At 43.3% G+C, this 27,679-nt stretch overlaps 1 protein-coding gene across 4 annotated transcripts in view; it reads right to left on the bottom strand.

Moving 5' to 3' along the window:
- CLGN (calmegin) overlaps positions 1-20,809 on the bottom strand; it is a 74,957-nt gene extending 54,148 nt beyond the window's left edge. For 2 of the 4 annotated variants that reach the window (XM_019489782.2, XM_059722043.1), the window contains exons 1-4: positions 20,692-20,796; positions 11,641-11,811; positions 7,539-7,609; positions 1,895-1,953 (exon numbers count right to left, since the gene is read on the bottom strand). In XM_019489782.2, the coding sequence (XP_019345327.1) occupies positions 1,895-1,953; positions 7,539-7,609; positions 11,641-11,802 (292 nt within the window). In that variant the 5' untranslated portion in view covers positions 11,803-11,811; positions 20,692-20,796. Of the gene's footprint in view, positions 1-1,894; positions 1,954-7,538; positions 7,610-11,640; positions 11,812-20,691 lie in introns of all 4 variants that reach the window. The other 2 variants (XM_019489785.2, XM_059722044.1) reach the window with 2 other exon arrangements.
- Between the last annotated feature and the right edge of the window lie 6,870 nt (positions 20,810-27,679).

Below are 27,679 nucleotides of genomic sequence, written 5' to 3'. Positions count from 1 at the left end.
AAAGTAGAGCCACTGCTCTACTGCAATTAAGTAACCGTACTATTGCCCTAAAATGGCCAGAAATTTCCTCTGAGACTATACCTCTCAACTTTATGATACCCACTTCATGGGTATCAGAAGCAGACATGCCATGGTTAGAAAAACTAGAATGAAGTGAAAAATAAGCTGCAAAGCCTTGAGGCAAAGGCTCGGCAAGGCACTCAGTTAGCTTGCCTTGCTCGAGAGGGTGGGCGAATCATCAGTCTAGCTGTCAACATGCCCGAGCCACGTAACTAGTATGATGTAATCTGTACTATTTGTGTGTCACCAAATGTCACCTCAACTACGTGGCTAACCATCTTGAACATCATAGTATTCTGTATTGCCCTAATAGCAACAGCTAAATAGTGTTTTAACCATTGTTGTCGTAAATCTGTTCATGCTATGCAAGTTAAATTTATAGATCCCTCCTCATTTTCCGATGTAGCGCATGTAGCTTTAGCATTTCAATTGTAGCTATCATAGTGCTTCAGCAAGCAAGGGGTGGAGTGTGACAGCTGAAATTATGTCTGTGTGATAAAGGTGCTTGCTGAAGGCTCTATGAAGATTAGATAGACTAAGTGTTTTTCTGTATTTGTTTAGATATTAAGCTATATGTTGTTGCTAAAAGCCTAATTAAAGTTTAAGATGTAGTGAGGTCTTGTATAAAGTAAGGCCTAGTAAATTTAGCAAGGCCTTGAAGTAGTAAAGCCCTGTGTAGTTAAAATTACCTTATCAAAGGAATGCAAGGCTTGTACTGCTATTGGTCAGTTTAAGGACAGTTGAAGTAACAGGAATGCGAGTGGTTGTATGTTATCAGAACCATTCAGAAACTATAAATTAGCTGGAATATCTGGAAGCCATTCAGAAGGAAGATACAGCTCTGTAAAAAGGATTAGTTAGCTGTTGCCTGGATCAGTGGGCCCGTGGACATCGAGAAGCCACCTCGAGAAGCCCAAGAACTGTATTCCAGGGTCCTTCCCAGTACACCTCTTGGACAGCGCTGATCGGGGATGCCTGACTTCGCTGAACTTTGTGGAAAGAGACGATACTCTCAATCCCGAACCCTCCATAGGCAGCTGGGACAATATACTAAAAATATTGCTCTAATGCAGCAAGAACGCTCAAAATTGCTTCTAATGTCACTGCTTGTTAACAAAAAACATTCCATCCAAATAGCTGGAAATTTTCTATATTTCGTTCAATTTCCAGGATACAAATGTACAGTGTGGAATCAGAAAAAATATATGCCTTAAACTTTGATTATTTTAGTTATAAGATGACATAACTGCTTTGTGGAGAATTGCTGGCTCTGTATAGTAGAACAGATAAGAGAAAGTGTTTGTTCTTTGTAACTCCTCTGCAACTGCTTCGCTCACCGCGGCCTTGAAGATAGCAAAAGAGTATGTACAAATCTGATTTCCAGGTGCAAGAAGGAGGTTTGTGAACTAACCTCGCCTCCCCCATTAGTTCCCATCCTGATTACAGCAAAGAAATAATGAAGTAATATTATAGCCGCTTTTCATGCTAATTTCACTATATGATCACGTGAGTTGTAAGCAACTGTTAAAAACTATATAAGCCTCCTGATTTTGCTCTTGGGGGGGGACCCCTTCCAAGAGCTGGGGAAATCCATGTCACTTTGGAATCCCCCCTACAGCTGTAGTTTCTTTTAAATAAAAGCTTCTGCTGACCTGACCCAAAAGAATGCTGCGTGTGTTTCCATGACAACAGCTTTCAAGATAAGGCTTTTTTTTTTTACCCATTGTAAATGTGTCCCTAAATAAGGTAATAATGTAAATTAGAATTGAAGTTACAATATTGTTTGAGAAATAGAACCTACATAGCATGAATAAATCCAAATTAAAAGATTTACCATCATATTTAGCTATATTTTCATCTGTGTCTTCTTTCTTGGTTTTTGACAACACCCACCTACAAAAGAAAAACAGTGTTTTTAAAACAAGTACTAAGAAAATGTAATAAAAAACATCATTTAACTTAGAGATTGCCAACTTGCAGCAAAGGTGCCACATGTGGCACAGGCAACCTCTGTGTGGGGTATAAGCCAATCAGGGAGGAGACAGGCAGCATAGCAAAGGAGCAAATCAGGCAGGGAGCCTAGGGAAGAAAGCAGAACAGTAGAGAAACAGAATATAGGGCTGGGAACAGAAAGCAAAGCAGAAAAATCAGGCAGAAGGGGATTGATATGCATTTGAGGAGGATGCAGGGCTAATTTGTGGCACCCTGCCAAAAAAGGTTAGCCTCACTGATTTAATGCATACAGTAAGAATTACATTGGCTTTTTACATGTTTAAGTTGTTGGCAGAATTGTTAAACTATATTAAACACAGATCTTTTTGAAATTTACAGAACATAAGAAATAATATTTTTGTTTTCCCTAAATAGATTGGTATAAACTATGGCATATTTATTATCAACTCCTAGCAAGCAGTAAAAAATGAATTATTCGAAAGTAATTTAATTCTCAACTACATTCCAGCTTTAAATGGATTTTAATGTTGAAAGTAAATATTAGTTATTTACATAATAAAAATCATTAGTCTCAAAATGCAGAATTATTTACCCAGAAAATTCAAAGTTTAAATTTAAAAAAAAAATTCAAATCTTTTAAGGAAAAAAAAACACTCGATACTGTAAACCAATCTTAACACCATTTTCTTGTGACATGGTGGGATCATGCTTTTAAAAGTAATTTAGTTAATCTATAGTTACATGCTAACCATTAACTGTATATTTATTGTATCAGGATCACTAAAGAACAAAAAAAAAATTGACCTGCAATACTACAAAGCCAGCACACTCCTGGAAGCACACTTGTTTTGGTATGTGAGACACCTCTGATGTTAGGAAGATGACACAAAGCCTACTCTACTTTCCACTTTCTGCAAGAAATACAAAATACAAAGCAGTCTGGAGAAGACCTGCAGTGCATTGTATAGCCAGATAAGCAGTGAAAATACCAAAATAATACTTTGTCATTTGCCTCCATTGCCAAAAGAAACCAAGCCTGCTCCTTGGATGGGAGTGTGGGAGGAAAGAAGATGAATTCCTTAACAACAAAATCTCTATGGTTGATTCATGCCCTGTTCCTCAGGGCATTTCTGACATTCAGAAACCTTGTGTTATAGATTTTTTTTTAAATTGGAGACTTCCTTTCAAAGTCACTGCACTGACAGACGTGCATTTGAAATGCTCCAAGTCCTACATTCTTTTTTGGGGTGGTTCAGCACTGTGCAGTCAATGTGGCCTCCTGCTCCAGAGTGCTACAAAACGGCTATGAAGACATGCAGCCAGTGCACTCCAGTCTGAATGTTTTCTCAGCAAGAGCAAAGTAAAACGATCCTGAGATGCCCAAAAGGATCTAAAAGTGCACTGGTATAAAGGTCTGGAAGTCTATTTAGCTCTGGACCAACAGAAAGAGGATACTGCCACAAGAGATAACATAAGTAATACCTACTAACAAGAATAAAAGACACCTATGCCACCACATCTCTTAATTTCCAAATCACACATTGTATCTCCCTCTAACATTTAAGGAATAAATCAATTACATGCTGTTTCAATTACAGTGTACTATTAGTACAAAATACCAATATACTATTTGGTATTTTAAAAATGAATTTTCCTTTCCTTTCCTGAACACACTACTTTCATTCCCCAAATAGCTTTAAAGTGCATCTTTCTCTGTGCTGCTCTAATTAACATTTACATTTTCCCCACTGCTACAAGTGGCATGATATGCAGCAGATTGAGGGAACAGGCAGCAGAGCAGCAGAGAGGGCAGGGAGCAGAACTCAGTGCAGTAGATTGGACGTAAAACAGGGATCAGAGTGGCAGTCAGGGACCAGGGACAGTGCTGGGCTAATTTGTGGCACACTTAAAAATGTTGGCTCCCATTGCCTTAACTGCATGCTTTTGTGATCTCTCTTTAATGTTTTTATGTCAACTCAACTTGCTGCTTGAACACTCACTCCTTTTTCCCCTCATTCAAGCACACAGGGAAGAGGACTAGGAGCAATGGCCTCAAGCTTCAGCAGGGGAAATTTAGGTTTTGGATTAGGAGCAACTTTCTAACTATGAGGGTAGTTATGCATTGGAAAAGGCTACCTAGAGAAACTGCAGTATCTCCACCCTTGAAAGGTTACGAGCAAGTTAGACCAACACTTGGCTGGGATGGTTTAGTCAGGGATGATTGTGCCTTCAGCAGGGGGCTGGACTACATGATCTTGTGAGGTCTCTTCCAGACCTAAATTTTTATGATCCTATGATCCTAAGTGTCTGGTAAAATTCCAGTAGCCGAAGATTACACCTTGCAAGCTAAACACAGCTACAATATAGGGAAAGGACAAACTATTGGAACTCATATTTAGATTACAAATGGATACTGGCGATATTGTCCATCCCAAATACAGCATGGTCTCCTTTGATCTGAAGTTAGGATCACCTGTTGTAGAAGAGTAATGGACCTATTGTTAATACTTGTTTTCATATGCTGAAGCAAGTTTCAGAGAGCTTTGAGAGTAAGGCTGACTCATGTACAGGCATCTCCACTAATAAATTTGGTGGACTTTAAATATTTTCTTCTTCCTCCAGAGCTTTGTTGTTCTTAATAGTGCTTTCTCCACTAACTTTGTTTTCACAGGTCACTAGACACAGATGATAAAACAAATGAATCAAAAGAGACGACTGCAAGAAGGTCAGCAGCAGAAGGCTTATACAAAGTCTGACTGGCTGCAGCATGAAGTCAGATGGCATTAAGTATTCAATCACAATATTTGCAGTCTTGCACAAATGAACTGTTCAAGCTAATAGTTTGATATCTCCTTGCTATCTCTTCATGGTTATCAATTAGTTTCTCTCATCATGAACAGTTTTCACGTTACTTTGGAAATAGCTTTATTTTGCAAGGAAACAGAAAAATGCCTTAAGGGGACAAACATTCTCCATTTGGCGTTTCAGCCAGCATTACTCAGTAATATTATAGTGTGGCAGTGAAGTGCCCCCACAGGCTAGTGAGGGAGAGGAGGGAGGACCCACAGACCCCAGACCCCAAGAGCAAGCCCCCAGAGGGGCATACGTACCGGCTGAAGAGCAGCAGGAGGAGGAGCCGCATCCGCAGCTGCAGCCGCGCGAACCGCCATTACGCCGGTTCTGGCAACAGCTGTTCCCGGCGTGGCGAACAGCTGAGCCAATCCCAGCGGCCGCAGCAGACGCTGCGGGAAGGTTTAAAAACACCGGCAGGACAGGGAGAGAGGGGGAGCCAGGGAGAGAGAGTACGGGCGGGCAGCCCGTGCTGCGGGCTCACGCACAGAGTGGAGAGGACCCAGCCTGCGGGTCTCAAGCAGGCGGCTTATCCAAGAGCTGCAAGCCTTTCGTGAACAGCAGAGTGAAAGGCGGTCAGAGAGTGCAAGCCGAGGCACTCTCTCAGTATCCTGAAGCGGCTGATGCTCAGGAGGCAGGGGAGCGCTCTGCTGACGGTAGGAGAGGGGAGACAGCGGAGGCTCCAGGAGGGAGCTGGAACCAGGGGGAGCACCCACCAGCTCCTCCCGATTCGGAGGAGTATTTTCTGTAAGACGGGAGAAAGGAGGAATCACTCCCAGCAGGAGGGAGAACGACCGTGGATCCGTTCTGAGGCTGTCATACAGGGCCTGGAAACATCTGGAACGCATCACCCAGCGGTTGGTGTGTGGACGGGGTGTAGGGGAGGCGGAGCCCCGTGGACCACCGCGTCAGACAACCGTGAGTAACACCGTCTATCGGGAGGCCCCACCCAGGATAAAGATCTCCACTGTAGACCCCTCTAAAGGTAATTGATTACATCCAAGTCGTGGCAGGAGAGTTGAGGGGAGGGGCAACACCCCGATAGGCCAGGCAGAGCTAGACACAGGCTCCACATATAGACAGGAAAAGTTTTATACAACAATCAGTATATTAGACCCTGGTCCTTCCCCATCCATTTGATACAGTCTCTATTAAGTGGGCCTGCATGTCTGAGCACATTTATTCAAAAACCTGTGATCAGCAACAATTTCCTTTTCAAGTTTTAAAAACCAAGAAATTGGGAATCTGGTTACCCCCCCACCCCATGATAAATCACCACAGTGAAGTGAATCACTCAGGCTGCTGTTCTCAGAGTGAGATGCTGGCAGAGCATCTTCTCTTGAGATATTTTCATTTTTGGAAGCCACTTTCTCTCAATCTTCCCAAGACAGGCTCTGTTAAACCTTCTTAACAGAATGTTAACCATGTCTTATTAAATGCTCCTGTGAAGGGTAGGGACCAAAACAAATATATTTATGGCTAATTCTTTGCATATGAAAAGCAAACACAAAGCATGGCAGATAAATCAGAAAAGGCAACAAAAGACGCAGCAGAATCAGAGAACAAGATTAGTACATAAAGAAATTAGTGCTGCAATTCCCAGGTGAGAAACAGGACATTTCTGTATAACCTTGGGAACCTGATCTCAATTCTGTACTGTAGAGTGGTTAAAAACCAAGAGTGTCTCCGTAAAATAAAAGATTAAAAGTGGAGGATTGAGCTAGCATAGAAAACACAATGCCTGAAGACAGCATTAAAGTCAACCAATTTAAAAAAGCTCACTTAGTACAGGATTAACTAATATCTGAACAGAATGTCTGTACCGAAAATTTGCAGGGATAAAATACCAACGCTATGTGGGTTTAGGGCAAAGCTGGTAGGTTCTCATTCTAGTTACCACTTCAGGCGGCACCCAACTTCCTCTGGGCTAGAGGGTCTTGCTTCTCTGCTCAGGGTCAGACCAATCACCATATTTGGGGTCAGAAAGGATTTTTACCCCATTGTTAGATTGGTACGGACTGTGGGGATTTTTGCCTTCCTTTGCAGTGGAGGGAGGTGAGGACCTCTTCCTTGGATCTCTCTCAAGTATTTAAACAATCCTTGCAGAAGCAGGACACTGGCTGCTGTGGTCCCCTACTTTACCTGTGGCAGATTAGGGTGTTGTCTTGTGGCTGTTAGGGTTGACTGTGTAGTTTTGCTAATAGGTTAGACAGTGGATTTGTACAGGATAGTTAAGGGATGATCCTGCCTCAGGCACAGGGTTGGATTAGATAGCCTATGGAGGTTCCTTCTAGTCCTACTTCTCTATAATATAAATATCTAATCCTTTTTGATCATATGAAGTGACACATGAGAAGTAATGGGACAAATTAATTTTAAGGGAGGTTTTTCTCGCTACAGGTTATTCTACAATTTGACATCTGAATATTGAAACTGACACACCATTATTTAAGATACTTAAAACTACGCTGGAAAATGCACCAGAACAAATGGGAAGAATCCTCCATTTGAAATGAGACCTACTGGACAACCTCCTTGATCTTCATTTCAGACTTCTTCTTTTTGACAAAGTTATTAAAGAACAAGCTGGGATGAGTGAATCATTTCTAGCTGCTATCAGTTATTCAAAATGTTACAATTCAAAATTTATAAAGCCTTCTTTTAAGCATACTTACCCAGTCAATACTCCATCAAAGGTTTCTGTAAAATACACTTCTCCGATAGGCTTTGGAGTCTTGTATACAACCTAAAGATTTTAAAGAAAATGTCCAATAATTAAAATTATTATTGGTTGAAACATTATCATAGCTCTAAAAGCAAGCAAACACATTTATTACATGTATATCTATGTTAGGATTATGAAAGAGCAAGAGTTTTCTGTTTGTACCATACCTGAGCAAGAAAAGCCTGATCAATCAACTGTCTTCTCTCACATATAGTCAGCCCTTACTACTTGAGCATACACAAGTCTTTTCTAAGAAATGTCTTGATGTCTTTGCATGCTTATGTTTTCTGTTTTAACTAATTTATTTAAAGTCAATAAACTCCTGGTAAACATATTTAGCCTTTTTAAAATTAGATTATATATGTCCAGGCCCCATACTAGATTACTTTGAACAAGCCAAACTATGAGACACGCAAAGAATATTAGTGTTCTATTCTAAAAATAGAAATGACACTAGCATTTCAATTGGAGGTGTTTAACAATAGGCTAAGATTTTGCATATTAAATTGTCATGCTAAGGAAGTAATTCACAGGAAAAATGTGATATGTTACATCTTATTTATATGAACCATCTAATAAAAATAAATGATTTTTCTAAAACTCTTAACTTTTTTAAAATAAAAGAATATCATTATAGCAGAACAAGGGAAGAAATCTGCATCCAAAAACTGCAGACAAAAAAACCCCAAACCAACAACATTTACGTAAAACTTTAGGTAAGTTTGTTCTGAGATCTGTCGTTTGACAAGAATCACAAGAAAGTCTGATGACATCCAGCTAAAAATGATGGCTGATAAGTTTTTCTAATCTAAAAAGGCCCTCATTTATTTCACCATTTGACAGGACAACTAGGAATAAAGCATATTGTCAAGAAACATAAAAGATTCTACTGAGCATTCAAAAAGGCTTGTACCATACTATCAAGATCAGACTCAGCTGTTCTACTTGATGTGTCACTGGAAGTTTTACATTTTTTTCCATCCAACCTGTCCTTGAGGAGAAAATACATGCTGCAAATCCACAGGAGAAGTTCTGGAGTCTTGGCCAATTCTGACCTCTGTCATTTAGACATGGCAGAGATATCCAATACTGGTAAAGAGGTTACAAAAAAGGCCATCAGGCAAACACTTGAAAGGGCAAAGAGATAAGATTTCACGAGGATGGGGAAAAAAATGAGATACAACTGTTCAGAACAGCAATTCAAACACCTTTCCCACTCTTTACCTAAACAAACTAAGTTATGAACTTAAAAAAAAAAAAGGATTTCAAAAATAAAGATCTTTTCTCACAGGGCTTGGAAAAAAGATACAATATCTGAGTGTGTAAGAGACCAAATTTTTATTTCCTAAATAAAGGCACATGACACTGAAGGGTCTATTAATCACAGTAATTTGAAGGTAAGGACCACACTAAAACCAAATTCTGAGTTTTCTTCTCAAATCCAGAAATATGCAGACCAATAACATGGATGACTAGTATTGGGAAGGATTTGAAAAAAATGGGATACTAGTGCTAGAACTGTCCCAGACCATTTGGGATAGTAAGAAACCACAATGGAAACAGATATGAAGTGTCTCCTTCCTTCCAATTATTGGAAGTGATGCTGGGAAGGCACAACAGATGAACAATTAAAAGAAGAATAAGGAAGCTATAAACAAGACCAAACCTGGCTAGCAAGAAGTGTGCCCCAGACAGCTGAGGTTGCCTATTGGGAAAATGGAGGACAGAGAAACTGTTGAAACTGTGAGTAGGAACAGGAGTCCTTTGAACTAACAGCATTGCCTCTAACCCAACAAAAAGTGCTAGAAAAAAAGAGAGGTGCCACTAATGACAAGGACCTACCTAACCCTCACCAAGAGCTCCAGAAAAGGCCTTCTTTTCTCTGTTTTTTTACTATCTAGGAGAGGGAGGGAAAAAAAGATGTGGATTTTAAAAATAAAATGTGGGAAGTTCAAAAGCATTTTATGCTTTCCCACAGGAAGAAGTCTGGAGACACTAACACTGTCCATCAGGGAAAATCTGCTGACTAGAGGAGGGAAGACAGACCCAAAAGAAACATCTTTTCTGCCTTCTGCATGGAATAGCTATCCAATAAATCTATTGTATTGTGTATTCTTTAAAGCAGAAAACTCCTATTAAAAAACCTGTTCTAGCTTTTCTCCTATGACCTGGACTCCAACTCTCCAAAAGACATTTCAAACTGACCCAGATTTCACCTGCCTACAAACAAAGGAATCCATTTTTACATTTTTAAAAAGTGCTTTAGACCATTAATGAACTAACCACTAATTTCAAAATAATGCTAACCAATAAACTATAATTTTGATTAAGATATCAGATGGTCCAGATCATTTTCTTAGCATAAGTAATGTTGAAGCTCCGACAAGGAACCAAGCACATTTAATATTTTCACCAATGACCTTACCACAAAAAATTACAGTGGGCTAATGAAATTTGCTGAAGACAAAGTTGGGAGTCACTGTCAACAAAGAGGAGGGTCAAGGTATTGTAGGGTAAGAACTGGATGACTCTGAGGACCAAAGTAATCAGTCTCTAGTCCTCACAGAATCATAATGGTAATTAAACAAAACTCAGTAGTCAAACATCCGGGGCACGCACAGAGAGACTGATAACCAACCTATAAACCTTATCAGTTGGAAGCAATACAAAAGGAGACCAAGCTGAACTAGGTTGATCACATAATGACTATCAGTGTGATCTATCTGTGAAAAGATTAAAGCAATCCTAGGATGTATCAAAAAAAAATATTTCCAGTAGTAGTAAGAAAGTATCTTATTATTATTTACATATATATCCTGCTTTACCCAGAATGTTTGGATCAGCTTATACCTTGTACTGTACACTGCCCTGGTGAGATCTCTTTTGGGGCACTTGAACTACAAAAAATGTGACAATAATTGAATGATAATCTAAATTTTACCTTGCCGGATACTTTGAAGTTGTTCATAAAAGGAACACCCCAATTCTCCTTTCAAGTTGTATGTGTACAAAGTGTTTGAACAATATGTTTACACATCTACACAGACACATTCAAAGAAGGCAACTGCCTCTATGCAGGATAACAGCAGCTGGCAAAAACCTCTTAAAAAGCTGTATGTGAGAATATTAATTTAAAGGGAAACCTAGGGAGAGTTTAGTGAACTTGCTTTAACTCACCCTGATCTTCTATTTTCTCCTTATTAATTTTCTTATGGGCAAGATACAGACATTAAAAAAGCCTAAGGCAGAATCGATCTAAGTTACACGGTTTTCTGCAAGTGGCACAGTATGGATTGGTAGAGAACAGAACCCACATTTGGCCCTTCCAGGGTGGAAGAGGGGTGCAATCTTAGATTGGGTTCTGCCATTTTTAAACCAGTCTGTGTGCACCAAATTTTGTTAAAGTTACTGGTAAAAATGTAATGTTTGTGTCTGGTCATGTTGATTTTCATTCTCTTGTCTCCTTCCCCACATTTTGATGCTGTTACAACTGTACCTTACTTTCTGACAAAAGAAAAAAAACTTATTGCTGTATTTTGTCAACCTTCCTACTTTCCCCACCTCATATAAAAAAGCAATAAAATTTAAAAAGAAATCCTGGGGGATAAGAGTCAAGGTCATAATCAAAAACCCACGAACCCAAATTGAAGCAGAGATAAATCCAAGCAACATTTGCTGTTTAATTTCCAGCAATACAAGTCTTTAGTCTGTTGTACCCAACAGTACTTAAAAGGCCTTAAAAGGTCCAGCCTTCAGCATAAATAATCCCTGCAATTCGTTTATCAGGCACATTCTGTGTCGATATAGGCTCTAGGCACATTCTATCCCAGGCAATGGAAGGCACTATTTTCTACTCTGGTAGATTGTCAGAGCAAGTCTCATGCATGATTCCAGTGTCATACAGCAACTGAAAAAAGAATCCAGTTGCTTAATATAACTTGTCATTATATGCTAAACTGTTCTATTTAAGAGATTTAACAATGAATACAGTTATGACACAGAATTACTCATCTTATAACTTATGATTTGAATCATATCACCTATAATCTTACCTCTAAAGACGTTCTGCCTTTGTCAACATCAGTTTCTTGGGAGGTCTTGTCAAAATCCTCTACCTCAACATCTGCATCTTGGATTTCTTCATCCTCAATCTCTGCAGTTACTGAGCTAAATAGCAGGACACCCAGACATAGCCAATCCCATTGGAACTGCATTTTGGTTGTCTGCAGAATTAATAAGTATGTTTTCACTGCAAAAATATTTATAGTTTACGTTAACAATCTATTATTTTATATAGCTTATACTAATATCAGGGCTACAACTATAGATAAAAGCCATGTAAAGATAACGTTGGAGAAAGCGGGATATAATTAAAAAACTATGTAGAGCAAGATTCAAAGGCTCTCTTAGGTGTGGGAACATTCAACATGCCATATCAAAGTCAAATGCCCAGCTGCAGAAATGGAATTCACAAACCCAAGTTGGATGCTACAGGTCCCTAAACTATAGATAGGGAGAAGAGGCTACCTGTGACTGGGATTCATGCCACTTAGCAGGCTGATTACCCACCTCTTAACACACCCCAAAACGACAACCCTGGAGCAGTCCCTGCAGATCCTGAAAGATGTCCTTCATTACTTTGCACTGCTCATAACCATAAGGCAACAAATGACTTGTGCGGGAGAGAGTTCTTAGAAGTCCCATGTTCCAATTTCCTAAGCCCTCATTTTATACACCTATTGTTTCATAGTTCTTTACACTAGAAGGTTTAGTTTGCTCATTTAGTCTAGCTTTCTACTTAACAGAAACCTCACCCAGCAATTCATGAAACATGCCCTTAAATTTCATTTGAACATGCCTTTTAAAGCAAAATGTCAAGTAATGAGGAATCAACCATAGCCCTAACTGTTCTCATGGTTAATTATACTGTCAAAAACATGCACCTTGTTTCTGGTTTGTATATGTTTAGCTTCAGCGTCTGACCATTGGACGTCATTATGCCATTATCTTAAAGAAGCATCTACTATCAGAAGTCTTCTCCATGTAGTCCTTTACCTTGTGTAGAATATGATCAAATTACTTAAACTTTCTTTTGGATAAAGAACTAATCCATATTTGCTTGCTACAAGGCACACTTCTACACCCCGAATTATTCTTATACCTTTTCTATGAACCTTTTAACTTCCGAACATCCCTTTTCAACTGAGGACACCAGAGCTAAACCATACAGTCCAGAAAAAGTATCACTATTGCCATATGCACAAGCTGTTTCACCTCCCTTGTCTTACTTGATATTCCCCTGCTTACACATTCACCTCAGTTATACCATCATCACACTGGGAGCTCACATTCACTTTATTTATTGTGACCTCAAGTGTCACCGCATTCCAGGGTACTGTGCATCCTAAGTGTGGCCTACCTTCATTTTTCTTAAATATGGCTGTGCATTCTGCCGTGTTAAAAATTCAAGTTGTTCAAACAAGCCCAACTTCCTAAGCAATCCACAACATATGGTGCAACTGATATCCCCTTCATTTTGTTTTTTTACTATTGCACTAATCATGTGTGATGTTTGCCAGCAGTTACTGTAAACATGCTTCTAGAGTGCAGATAAAGATATTTAATAGGATTGAGTCAAGAACTAATGATTGCAGTCTCCACTAGAAACATCCCCACAGGAAAGGGATTTGCAATTACTTGTTTAGATCTATTTATTTGATAGGAATAGTACTCAATTTGTATAATGCTACTTTGTTTTACCAGAATGTCAGGCAGAACTGAGTCAAATACTTTACAGAAGTCTAGCTTTTTTGTCAGTTAATCTTATCAGCCAATCTTGTAACCTCTTTGAAAGCACCGCTTGTTTGATAAAACCTGTTTCCCATAAAATTATACTGACCAACATCAACTATACTACCATTCTGGAACACTCCACTGACTATATCCCAGGTCAACCTTTCCAAAATTTTGATGAGACTGATATCACTCTAACTGGCATATAGTTTCATAGGTCTTTCCATTTACCTTTAACTACTGGCACAAAGATTTCTTTCTCCTTACTTCTATTCATCTGGAAACTTTCCAGTAGTAAAAATCACATATAAAAACAAATAAATTAATATTAGTGATTCGGAGAACACTTGACCAGTTCTCTTATGTTGCTGAATATTAGTTACCTAGCACTGCAGATTTAAGAATGCTTAATTTCTGTTTAACACGCTCTTACCTATTACTAGAATTGACAACTTTGTGAGATATGAAAAAAAAATCCTACTTCTTCCCAAACAGAGTACTACTTTTTATTAAATACTTCTGCCTTGACTTAAATTATGATTGACCTTTCTTTTACTACTTGTCCTGAATACTGCTGATAGATTTGGTAATATTGATACATGGATAGAAAATCAGTGGTTTTCATTTCTTAACTCTCAATTTGTATTCACTGCTATCAACTTCACCGTTAACATACTGGTATTTTATTTTTAATTGCTTTTTTCATTTCTCTTAATCAAGATGGTTTTTACAAAAGAAGCTTCTTATGTCATTGCAGGATTGTGTTTCTTTCAGGTAAGTCCCAATTTTCACTTCATTTTTTAAGTTTTCCTCCCACTGAATTTTCATTATGACTGTTTTCAGGTTTTGGGAGAGAGAGGAGAAAGGGAATCAGCCTTAAGTATGTGCATTACTGGTTAGATCTAAAATTCCATCTATACATAACAAATGAAGTTAAAATGATTACCTGTACCTATGTTAAGTTCAGAGATCAGTCCTTATCCATCAGAAAGAGGAATAAGAGTATTACCTTGAATTGGTTGCAATACTTTGTTAGAAAATCATCACCTGTAATTTTTTTTCCGAACTCTACAAATATTTTACTATTAGAAGCAGGAGACCTCTTCAGCCTCCCACTTGGATTCCAGCCTATGTTCCCCTAATCTATTTAAAATTCTGATGATGATTTTCCAAGCTGCCATTGATGCCCATTAAAAACTCTTGAGAAATATTCACATTTCTACATCACAAGTGACAACTGGACAACAATAGCATACATATGCTACCAGGAAAGAAAGAACACTGAGGATAGATTAGAATAAGGCTGCAAAATTTTTGATTCCTGAGGAGTCAAGGCCTTTGTCAGAACAACACCCACACAATGCAAAATAAGTCTGTAGACTAGTTGGCTCACTTGCCACATGCTGGCAACAAACATATGGAAGCTATTTAATATCATTAATCATGCATCCCTTGAGTAGATTTCCCCCTACCAATATACACAACCTATGAAACCAGGTACCTTTCATTCATCTCTTCAAGCCACCAAAATAGCTTGAAAGAACATCTAATCTTGATCTTACCACAGCTCCTGGGGCTCTTGAAGATGGAACTCTGCAAACCATGCACAACAGCTTTTTTATAAAGCAGAAAAAATCTTAACCATCAGCCAACAAATTTGCTTTAGCATCCTGGAACTTGACACTTCAACAGTATGGTTAACTGTTTCTGGAATTAATATTTTATTTAAAAATTCTGAAGCCAGAATAATGAGATCACAGAAAGAGAACAAGGAATCATTTTGTCACCCAGACCTAGGTCTGAACCTATTCAAACTTCCAGAGACTTGAATAAAGTCAGGATTTTAACCCCAAATGTTCGTCAGAAACATCCTTTATGCATGCATACATGTTCTCCACATCAGATTAAGCTTCAGATGTTTATTTCTTCATAGTCATTGAACAGGAGAACAGCTGCCTTCCAACTTGGTTCTGTTAGGCCCCATAACACAACTTTTTTATTCATCCAGCAGAAGTCACAACAGAACATAAGTTAGTTCTGTGCAGTATAAGGCTGGGGAAGGGGCACACAGAGCCAGGGGAGCAGAGGGAAGAGGTGTGCAGTGCGCTGGGGCAAGCTGCTGGGCCTCTGAGCCAGACCTGGGCTGGAAGCTGAAGCCAGAGCCACCACTACTGCCTGGCTGAGCCAGGGGCTCCACACCCCTAGCAGAGCCAGAGCCAGAGCCAGAGCAGCTGCAAAGGTAAGAGGCAGGCGGTGGGCAGGTACAAGATGGGATATGAACGGTGCATGCCCGTGGTGGCTGGGGGGGGCACCACTGTGCTGGAGGCAATAAACGCAGAGCTCCTGCATATGCCACCAGCACTGTCAGCGGCTGGGGGGGGGGAGTGGCAGCAAGCACTGACCAGGAGCGGCAACCGCCCACGGCAATAGTAGACTGCCTGCAGACACCGCCAGCGGTATCAGTGCAAGGGTGGTGAACAGTGACCACCTGTAGGCACCGCCCACACTGTCAGCGGTGCCTTTTTGCAAGGGGTGCACCACTATGCTCAGGGGCTACACATGCACCCCCTACGTGTCACCTCTGAGAAGGGGTATATTAGTAATCAATGGCTTAATGTCTAGTTGGCAGCTGGCATCAAGTGGAGGGCCCCAGGGGTCAGTCCTGGGGCCAGTTTTGTTCTATAAATGACCTGAAAGATGGCATAGACTGCATCCTCTGCCAGTCTGCAGATGACACCAAGCTGGAGGGAATAGTAGATATACTGGAGCGTAGAGCTAGGATTCAGAGTGATCTAGACAAATTGGAGGATTGGGCCAAAAGGAATCCCACGAGGTTCAACAAGGACAAGTGCAAAGTCCTGCACTTAGGATGGAACAATCCCATGCACCGGTACAGGTTGGAGGCTGACTCACTTGGCAGCAGCTCTGCAGAAAAGCCCCTGGGGGTTACAGTGGACAATAAGCTGAATATGAGCCAGCAGTGTGCCCTTGTTGCCAAAAAGACTAACAGCAAAATGGGCTGCATTGATAGATGTGTTGCCAGAAGGTCAAGGTAAGTGATTATTTCCCTCTATTCAGCACAGGTGAGGCCACATCTGGAGTACTGTGTTTAGTTTTGGATCCCCCACTTCAAAAAGGATGTGGACAAATTGGAGAGTCCAGTGGACAGCAACAAAAATGGTGAGGGGGCTGAAGGACATGACTTATGAGGAAAGGCTGGGAGAACTGGGCTTATTTAGTCTAAAGAAAAGGAGACTTAATAGCAGCCTTCAACTACCTGAAAGGGGGTTTGAAAAAGGATGGAGCTAGACTGTTTTAAATGGTGGCAGACAACAGAGCAAGGAGCAATGGTCTCAAGTTGCAGCAAGGGAAGTTGAGATTAGATATTAGGAAGAATTTTCTCACTAGAAGAGTAGTAAAACACTGGAACAGGTTACCCACAGAGGTGGTAGAAGCTCCATCCTTGGAGGTTCTCAAAACCCAGCTAGACAAAGCTTTGGCTGGGATGATCTAGTTGGGGGAGGCCCTGCTTTGAGCAGAGGGTTGGATTAGATGACTTCCTGAGGTCCCTTCCAACCCTAACTTTCTGTGTTTCTATGATTCTAAATGGAAGTGGGGGTAAGGCATTGGGGGGTGGAGGCGGCCAGCAGGAAGGCAGGCATAAGGGGAGCAGGGGGAGACAAGTGGTGTGGGGCAGGCTGCTTGCCCTCCCCCCCCACTTTTCCTGTAACGCTGGTGGTCGTGGGGTGAATTTAAGAGGACACTCCAATAACTAGATTCTAGACATGAAGAATTAAAACAATTTTTTCCATGTCTAGAATCTAATAACTGTGGGAGGGGGTGGTGGTCTTAAATTTGCAGTCTTGGGCTTGGTAAATACAGAATGATTCTTTATGTTTCACTTTTGTGTAACCTGATAATTGAGGGTCTGGGTAGCTAAGAAGGGAAGAGAAGGGAAGCTACTCCTGTTCCCAGTGCTTTCTATGCATTTTATTCAACATCTATTTCCTGTAAATATGCAGTGAGGGCCAGAACAAAGTACCATTTCCTACACAATACTGTCCATCTCGCAGAGCCAGACACTCTTGGCTTTACCTAGCCCATGGATTAGTGGTTATGTTAAAGATACTGAGAAGGGCCTAGAACTAGAAGAACTGGAGCCTCCTACTCCCTTGAGAAGTGCATGAACCACTAAGCTACTGGACTAAAAAAGAAGGCAGGCCCTCCTCAGTTGTCAAACAGTTGCTTGTTGCAATTTATCTGCAACTACCTTCCAGAGACTTTGATTGAGGAAGCCTATAATCCTGTTTGAGCAGAACTGGAACAGAGCATAAAGCCCCTACAGATGTTATATTTGCTGCATATCGTATGCAAACGTTGCATGACAAATCATAACATGCCAACTGGCCACACAATATTGCAGGATACTTCTGCACCACAAGATGTTTCTGCTTCAACAGCCAACTTCTTTGTTGCCGATTCACCAATTTTATGCAAGGATAAACCTGGCACATTATAATTTGTTGTGCAATACTGTACATAACACGTGACAAAAGTAACGTCAGTCATGGGTCTAAGTGGTTAAACCACGGGGCAGACTCAGAAGGACAGTGAGTTGTAGAGAGGACAGTAGGATCTAAGGCATACAAAAAACTAGAACTCTTGGTTCCAAAATGATACCTTTTATTAGACCAACTGGAAAATGGAAAGAAAACTGTCCTTTTCTGCAAGCTTTTGGGATCAAAGTCCCTTTGTCAGGATCTGGAAAAAGTACACCCCTGAAAAGTACATGCTCCAGGAGGCAGGGTGCTTTAATTAGAATGGCTCCAAGAGCCGCTCTAATCAAAGCTCCCGGATCACAACATGCATCAGCATCTCTGTGCTTAAAATGGCAGTGAGGGCACTTCAACTAAAGCTTGTCTTAAAGCTTTAGTTAAAGCACCCCACTGCCATTTTTCCATGCGAGGACACTGATACACATGATGCTGGAGTCTACTGGAGCACGGTAATTACCACACTTCAGCAGACTCAATTAATCGAGTCTGCCCCAAACGCACTGTAATTACAACACATCAGAGCAGCCTTAATGCACATGTATAGGTGCCCTAACATTCTACACAAGCAGCCCTAAACATTATTTTTATGGTTAACTTCAGCTTTGGACGCATTATTTACCCACCTAACAGGAAGTGAAACTTGGATTTTTGTTTTAGATTACATTTATACTTACAGTAAACTTGCTCTGGCTAACAAAAGCTTTAAGAGAAAACTATGAACCTATCCAGACAACTTGACTGAACTAATCTCACCTAGATAAGAGCAAATTCTAATGGAAAGCAGGGCAACTCCTACAGTTCTCTTCTCTAGAGTGGGTCCCTAGGATACATCTATACCACCTCCAAAGCAATCCCAAGAGTATCAGTGAGAAATAAGCCATACTTACCTATGCCCAGTATATATACATGCAAGCCCATAAATTACGTAGCACAGATGCCTCAGAAATAGTCCTAAGCACAAGTCCCAGCACCATACTCAGGCTGTTTTAAGAAGGTCTAAGTGTGGCACTATGGCATATGCTCAGGGCCACTCCTGAGCCATGTATGTGACACAGTTTGTGGGCTTGGGTGCACACAGGGCAGCGACCATGCTCACTGTTAAAGCAGCACAGAAATACCATTAAACCCTAGTATCCTTCAACCCTCAGTTTACAAGACTGCTAGCATTGTCCTTTTTTAGCTGAGCAGCTAAACAAAATGTGGGCCTTGTTAATTATTCCAATGAGGTGTAGTGATTGGTAGCAGAATCAGGTTTCTTTCATGTACTTCTATTTACAAGAATGCAATCAAATCTTTTCCAAGCACAGGAAAAAAAAATCCAAACCACCAGAGCCTTCTTGCTCACAGCTCTAAAACTCTTCCAGCCTACTCCCAAGCCCACAAGACCACTCTCTAGGGGTCTCCCAGGGTTACACACAATGCCCTTCAGACTACATCCACACTTCCTCCTTCCGTCTCGGCTTATGCACCAGCTCACTCTTACTCCACCTGAGCTTCCATCCATCCACTGGCACCTTCTCTTTGTTCCCAAATTAATACCCAGGAACAGCTACTTCACTGGCATTTCCCTTTCTGAGTGCCTGTGGCAGAAACACGTGCTTCACCTTCTCTTGCTGCAATCTCCAATGAAGAATGGAGTGAAACACTATGCTCCTTGTCAAGAAAAAACATGAGCTTTACTTCAGCACTGCCTGGTCTGGCAGCCCCTCTTCATGAGGCCAGCTCTGGTCACTGGGTTTCTAAAGCTGCACCACGGAAGCCCCCAAACTAAGCACAGACAGTCAAAAAGCCCGAGGCTGAATCAATTCAACTTTGCGGCTTAGCCTAAGCTGTGTAGGTTGAACTGATAAGCAGGTGAACAGACATTCACTTTTGATTCTGGAAATGCATCCACATGCCTGCAGTGTCCCAGGCCACAGGCTGGGGGGGGGCCTAAAGCATGCCTCCCTGCTCCACTGGAGCAGACAGCTTAGGCCAATGCTAGCCCGCCCACCCTGTGAGGTGGGGTTTGTGAGGGAGGTGCAGAGCACCCCAGGATGCTGGGGGACCATGAGTTAACTTGAATCTGGATAACAACAAGGATCCAACACTCGCACAAAGTGCTGGAATGAAGCAGAGCTTCTGGGCCCACCACAGACAAGCTCATCTGGAGGGCAAGGCATCAGGAGGATGCTAGAGCCAGGGCTCCTCCTCCCTCCCCGGGGGACGGATTGTATCTGATCTCATCGCTTAGCAGCGGGGACAGGAGAAGCGATGGGCTCGAATTAACCCTCTGCACTCCCCAGCCCACGAGAGCTGCTCCTCAGCCGGGAATTAGGGGGGTCCTGCTTATGCCCCTCACGAGAAGTAGCTAGTCACTGCTGAGCGCGAAGGCTCTTCCCACTATAGGGGCGGGGGGCGGAAGCGGGGGCCGGGTCCTGCGCGAGCCCCCACCGCGGGGGGGGGCGGGCTCAGAACGCTCAGGGCCGCGGCGTTCGAACTGCCCCAACGGCCGTGCCGCACACCAGCCCCCGCTTCAGGGGGGCGGGCTCACAACGCTCTGGGCCACCCCGTTCCAACGGCTCCCAACGGTCGCACCACGTAACCCCCGCCGAAGGGGAATGGGGAGAGGGAGGGGCGGCCGCCTCCCGCTGGGATTAAGGCCTCTACGCAAACGTCCCCGTGAGGGTGGTCCTCCTGCCTCTGCCCGCGTGCCCCTTTCACACGGCGTCGCGCCCCCTCCCCCCACCTCAGCCCGGGTCCGCGCGGATTTACCGGCGAACCAGTCCCGCAAGCCGCTCACTGGCAAAGCCCGGCTGCTTTTCCTCAGCGCGAACCGCGCATGCGCCACCTGTCCAAAGCTCCGAGGGATGCTGCAGCCGAGTAGCAGGTACTCTCTGTGGCGCGCGCGCGCCTCCCCACCCGAGCCAATCAGACGACTCGGTAGGGCGAAGCCGTAGCCAATCCGCCTCCGGCACTGACAGGCCGAGCGAATCGGAACGCAGGCGCACGGGGAGGTGGGAGAACTCGCGCCAATCAAAGGGCAGCGTGGCGTCTAGCCGCGGCCAATCGCGGCTCAGTCCGCAGCTGTCAGAACGCGAGGCGTGCTGAGCGAGCTAATTGTGGGCCGGCGTCTCTGCAAGCGCAGAGATTCAGTCAAGTTCTAGGCCAGGCTTGTTCAAGCCATTTTATTTGGCCCGAGGCGGCGGCGGGGCCGCGGCGAGGCGGGCAGGGCCGGCCCCAGCCGGCAGCAAAGAGAAGGGAGCTGCTTACCCCCGCGGGGCCGGGGGGATCCGCCCCATGCGGAGGCCAAGCAGCCGCCGTTGCCACTGCCGGCCCACGCCTGCCTCGTCACCCGCCCGCTTCAAGCCAGCCCCGCTGCCCTGCCCTGCCCTGCCCTGCCCCACAGCAAGGCGGCGCCTGCTCCCCCGACGAGCTCTTCCCCCCCCCCACCGCGCTGCTGCTCTCCGGCCCGGCCGCCAGCTCGCGAGGCCCTGAGGGGGCCGCTTCTCACGTGCTGCTGGGGACTGGAGGAACCCGGCCGGGTCTGCATCGGCCAGCAGAAGCGGTGGCGGAGCCGTGTACTGCTCGGGACGGGACGAGCCTGCGCCGGTCAGTCCCGAGCGGCACACGGCTCCACCACCGCTTCTGCTGGCCGATGCAGACCTGGCCGGCCTCCTCCTTGTGGTAAAAATACAGCATAATCTATACACCTTGCTTTTGTAATTGCTTATGCACTCCGCATGTTTTCACTCTCTCTTCCACACTTATCACTAAGACAAGTAGACTAACAATTGATTTACGAATAGAACTAAAATTCTGCAGACGGAGCCAGGAACGGATGCAATAAATAACTCCTTACAAGAGATAAGCGAAGAGTGACAGGGAAAAATGTTGATGCTAAGAAATTTTACCCTGACCGAAGGATGACCAGAGGAGCTTAAGAACTGCCCCTGGGAGGGGATTTAAGATGTAAATGAGACATGTATGTAAACCGTCATAGAACATGTAACTGCTAGACATACGATGCAAGACGTAATGCTAAGTCTGCCAATAATTGCACGATACGTTGAAATCTATTGTTTACCTTGGCTATAAAAAGAAGTTGCAGACACAATTTGTGGTCGACTCTGATTTGAGCTCAGCTCCTGGGTCAATCTGTTTGCAAACAATAAATCTGAAATTGGACCTAGCCTGTGTGTGTGACTCTCTCCTGGGGTGGATTGGACAAGCCTCCAGGGGCATGAAACTAGCCGTTTGTGCAACATCCTGTCCCCAGCAGCACATGGGAAGCTGGCTTCAGCTGCATGCTGCTTTTCCTGGCCGGTGCAGACCCGGTTCTGCCCAGGCCAGTCCTGCAGCACCATATCAACCCAGGCATGGCACTGGCAGGCCAGGCAGGCCCCAGGTTAACCCTGGCCTGGCCCCTGACTTCTCCAGCACCAGGTCAACCCGGTTGTAGCCAAGCGGCTCCTGCAGCACCATGTCAACCTGGGCACGCATGCCATATCAACCAGCACCATGTCAACCTCTGCAACTTCACTGGTGTCAAAGGTCACGTGACATCACTTCCTGATATGATACCACTTCCTGTGATGTCTTTGAATCTGGCTGGCCGGCCCACTGGGTGATAAAAAGTTTGTGAGCAGCCTCACATTCAAAACCCCCTGATCTAGGCTATGAATGGGCTGGACCCGCTATCGCTCCCTGCTTGGCCCTCAGGATTTCAATGAGTCCCCCTGCTGCAGGCTGCTGCCTGGGGGAAGCTCCACCTTACACCAGCGGGGCTCAGGCCTTCTACACTGGAGGCTTCCCCTTCCCCCCCCGCCCAATCAGGCTTGGGAACTGAGCAGCCCCCAGTTCAAAAAGGAACTGGTTGAGTGCAGTGCTTACCTCCTGGGACAGGCTGGGCACTGGGTGGGGGGAGGAAGGGGAGCAGCCAGGTAGGGACTGAGCCTGAATCTGAGCCTGCAATTTTATCTTATCACCTCACACCTTGCAGCACTCTTCAAAGGACCTCACAGCACCCCTGGGTGCCCCAGCCCCCTGGTTGAGAATCACCGTACTGCATTTGAGACCATCCTCAGGACACTTGACATGTGGGCCTCTACACCTTGAGGCTCGCTAGTTCTAGCTGAGTGCTCTTTGAGAGTCTCAAAGTGACACCACTTGAGGCACAGGTTAATCCAAGCCCACAGAACAGGACAGCCGGAGACATTCAAGATACAGATGGAATATGTAATTCGTTTTGCTTATTGTATAAAAAGATTTGGAAAGCAGAGGAATTTTGTAGTGGCCTGGGGGGAGTCTGTGTGGTGGTGTGCTGAGTGCCTTGTCACAAGTACAAATGCCTTAGGTCCTGGTCTGATGTACTTGTTAGGCCAAAATGTGTTAGGGCTGTGCTTGTAGACAATAAAACTGGCCAAATCTTTGCCACCGAACTAAGCCTGTGGTCTTTCTTTAAGGCAAGATTAGTGTTGAGATCTCCTGGCTGTGACTTGCAGACACTGCAGTTCCTGAGACTTCAATACTGAGAACATATCAATAACACCCACGAGGATGACAGCAACAGCGACACCAATAACCCCAGACAACACTGATTTCTAACACTATATTTCATTTTCTTGCTTAATATTCATGAAGCTTTTGATACATTTTGTGAAACTAAGGGAATTCCCAGCCTTAAACCTACTTAGAAAATTATTTAAGACCATTAGAATAATTGATAAAAACTGTTAACAGTAAAAACCATTGTAATGATGTAACTCTAGCAAATTGCATAAAACTTCAACTAGAACAACAAATTCCAAGAGGGAAGACTTTGGGGGAGACACCAGAACATGCATCTACCCTGCATGTCTATAAATAGTTTTTAATGATGAATCAATTTAGTTGTATGACTGTTATTACCCAGAACACTGTACATGAAACATGATGGAAATCATCAGTTTAGTAAAATTCACAGTAAAGAAGAAAGTGTGATTAAAAAGAACTGAAAGCAGCAATGAAAAACAAATATAAAGTAGCTGGGGAATTCAGATATTCAAGAATCCTAGTATTCAAGCCAAAAACCCTTGTACAAGCATGCACATTAGAATAAAACTTGTGGGCAGAGCTGAACATGCAAGGTAATAGATATGGAAAAGTGAAGATACCGGGTTTTGTGGTCTCCTTTAGGGAAAAATAAGAATGAGAATATTATAATGTGCTACAGTAGTTCATCCCAGCTTCTAAAGCAAAAGGTCCTAGCATTACACAGAAGTCAGGATCTAACAAAGAAGACAAGAACAAGAGGTGTGCTTGAGATACCAGGCTATGGACAAAGTCTGTAGTCAGATGCCAAGTCAAGTCTACAGCAAGAGACTGGAATGCAGGAGAGACAAAGCAGGGTCTGGTGTCAAGGACCAGAAACCAAGGGATCCTGGCAGGAAGCAAGGCAAGGCGATGCTAACAGGCCTGGAGCACTTACAGACAGAAATCTCAGTATGGTGTGTACTAAAGGGCAGGTGCTAGAGCAGTCCCTTAAATGAGGAACTGGAGCCCTAGAGTTTGCTAAAAAAAGGTTGTCTTGCAACCCACCAATGATAGCTAGCTTGTTAAATTGAGGAACAGAGATTTAACTATTAGAAGAAAATAAGTGACACTTGCCAGTTAACTTGAATCTGGATAACAACAAGGATCCAACACTTGCACAAAGTGCTGGAATGAAGCAGAGCTTCTCGGCCCACCACAGACAAGCTCATCTGGAGGGCAAGGCATCAGGAGGATGCTAGAGCCAGGGCTCCTTCACCCTGTGAAGAAGCAGAGTGAATTAGCCCACGTGGAGGTCTGTGCTGTTGCAGGTAGGTTGCTTCCAGAGCTAACTTTTGAAGCTAGATCAGGTATCTGTACCCTATGCCATGCGCAACCTAAACATACTACTGATATATTCTGTGGGTAAGAAAAAAAAGTCCCTTCAGATAAACTGAGGATCCATATTGACCCCGAATTACTGAACAGAGCATTGAAAAGATGTCTGTCACTACTCATTATCAAAAGATTGTGGATGTATTACCCTATTTGCACAGGATAAAAGCATTGCTTGTTTTGCCATTAAGAATTAGTCTTGGCTTATTAAGATAACTGAACAATCCAACCACTTAACATCTACCACATCTTTGGGCAGGAATACCTGTAAATAGCAGCCTGACCCTTGAGATGTTTCAGTAGAGAGACTAAGATGGGTACAGAAGGGAGATCCAGGCACCAATGTTATATGTAGTGATAGTCTCACTGTAGAAGGAGGTGACAATCCATGACAATGGAATGAAGCTGTGTCAACAGCTAAACAGGTGGTGGGAGTGGAATATTTAGCTTAAAAGAGACAAGATGAAGTTCAGGAGAACTGAGGTCCTCTACTTACAATATCTGTTGACTTCTGAAGGACTGCAGCCAGACCCTGAGAAACAGATCCATTAAGTAATTGCCCAGACCAAAGACTGTGAGGAGAGTCCAGCGATTTATAAGGAAAGACAGCTATCTTTTCAAATTCTGTGTGCATCTATTAGTGAATCCTTGAGACACTTAGGACAAAATGATGCACTAGAGAAGTGGTCAGTGGCCTGAGAGTAGGTATTTGAATGAGTTAAGAAAACCATGAACAAGTAAAGTCTTAAAGTACTACATCTCTACTGAGTAACTAAAGTTACAATGTGATGCCTTAGAAGGAAGCCTGAAAGTAGCAGTGATGCAAAGACAGCAGCCCATAGCATTTGGTGGTAGAGCCGTGAAAGATATCGGAAGAGGATGTATTCACATAGAAAAAGAATTACTGTTCGTGGTCTTTAGAATGGACTGATTGTATCAGCAAGCACAAGGTGAATGTAAAATCTGATCACATGCCATTCCTCACTGCTGAGTGCATGTTATTGAAACTCCAATCACGCACAATGAGGATAATCTACTGGTGAGAAAAATCACCGCTAAGAAATTCTAGGACATAGGGCATATTAGCACACTCATTAGAGTATTGGACATATCTAAAGACAACCATGGAGTAGTGGCAGACTCAGACAGACAGGACCATAGCTAGGACCAGGAGATAAAAAGCCTCAAGGCACATCCACTAGGGCTATATGAAGCTTCGGTAGTCGATTCGATTCGGAGGAGATTCGGCCCAATTCTATGGCCAAATCTCCAAATCCAAATCGAATTGGGAGACCCATTAAAAGCTCCAAATCGAATCGGAAGCTTCATTACCAATCCCTCCTTCGCTGTGGGGGTGTTGATGTGCCCCGCACCACGCCCCTTCCCCGCTTCGCCCACCTCAACAGACTTACCAGCTGAAGGCAGCTGTGTCCAGCATCCTTGAGGACTGCTGCCTGTTTAGTCTATGGCTGAATCTTCGGATCCAAATAAGCCAGATTGAATTGAGACAGTGATTCAAATCACCAAATCGAATCACTGTCCCTCTGAATTGGCCATATCCAAATCCGAATCGAATACTTGCTGCTTCGCACAGGCCTAATGTCCACATAACCACATTTGTGTGGTACTGCAGGCAGGATAATCCTAGGGGCTCCTAAACAGATGTAAAAAAAATACCAGCACTTTACTTTCGGCTTGGCATGCCCCCACACTGAGTGCAGCCTATGCCCAGAAGAGGCACTGCATCAGTTTGACCTGGCTCACCCAACATCTGTATAAATCACACACTTCAGCAGGGCTTTTTGGCATTTTTATCAAATAGCTGATTCAATCTGCTCATCACTCACAGAGCAAGTTTTGTACAAGAAACTACAGACTTTCTACGGAAACTTAAAAACATAGACCACCTTCCCAGCAACACACTCCTAGCCACCATGGACATTAGCAGCCTATATACCAACATCCCACACCAGGATGGCATCCAAGCTTGCCTTTACATATCTACAGGAACAAGATTACAACTCAGAATGCAGACCCAAAGATATTACTGACCTTGTACACTTCATCCTCACACACAACAATTTCATTTTTAATAACCAACACTTCCTCCAGACAATGGGAACAGCTATGGGCACCAAAATGACCTCACAGTATGCCAACCTTTTTATGAGCCACCTGAAAGAAGACTTCCTCAAGAACTGCACCATCATACCCTTGTTCTACTTACGATATATCAATGACATCTTCATCATTTGGATTGAAAACCTACAATCTCTGATTGAGTTCCATCAGAAATTCAACAATCACCATCCCTCCATCCAACTCTCTCTAGAATACTCCAGCACCAACATCTCCTTTTTAGACATGATGATCAGTATCCAGAATGATAAAATACAGACCACATTATACAAGAAACCCACAGACCAACATACATATCTGCACAGAACCAGCAATCACCCTAACCACACCAAAAAAGCTGTGATATACAGCCAAGCCCTCAGATACCACCGCATTTGTACTGAAGAGAACACCCGGGATTGCCACCTCACCAATCTTAAAAAGGCTTTCACCCAACAAGGACACTCCTCCAGAGAGATAGATCACATGTTTGAAAGAGCCACCCAGATACCAGGTGAAGAACTGCTGCAGTACAGAAGAAAAACACCCACAAATTGCACACCGCTGGTTATGACATATCACCCCTCCCTCGAACCCGTACGGAAAATCCTCGAACAACTGCAACCCATACTAGAAAGAGACCCTATTAAAAAGATCTTCCCAGAGCCACCCATCCTAGTCTTCAAACAAGCACCGAACCTCGCTAACTTCATCACCAGAAGCAAACTTCCTCAAGCCC

This window comes from Alligator mississippiensis, chromosome 2 (genome assembly GCF_030867095.1).
Source record: "Alligator mississippiensis isolate rAllMis1 chromosome 2, rAllMis1, whole genome shotgun sequence".
Classification (NCBI taxonomy): domain Eukaryota; kingdom Metazoa; phylum Chordata; order Crocodylia; family Alligatoridae; genus Alligator; species Alligator mississippiensis.
Note: the sequence above shows the minus strand (reverse complement) of the source record. Positions and strands in the feature narration are given on the sequence as shown.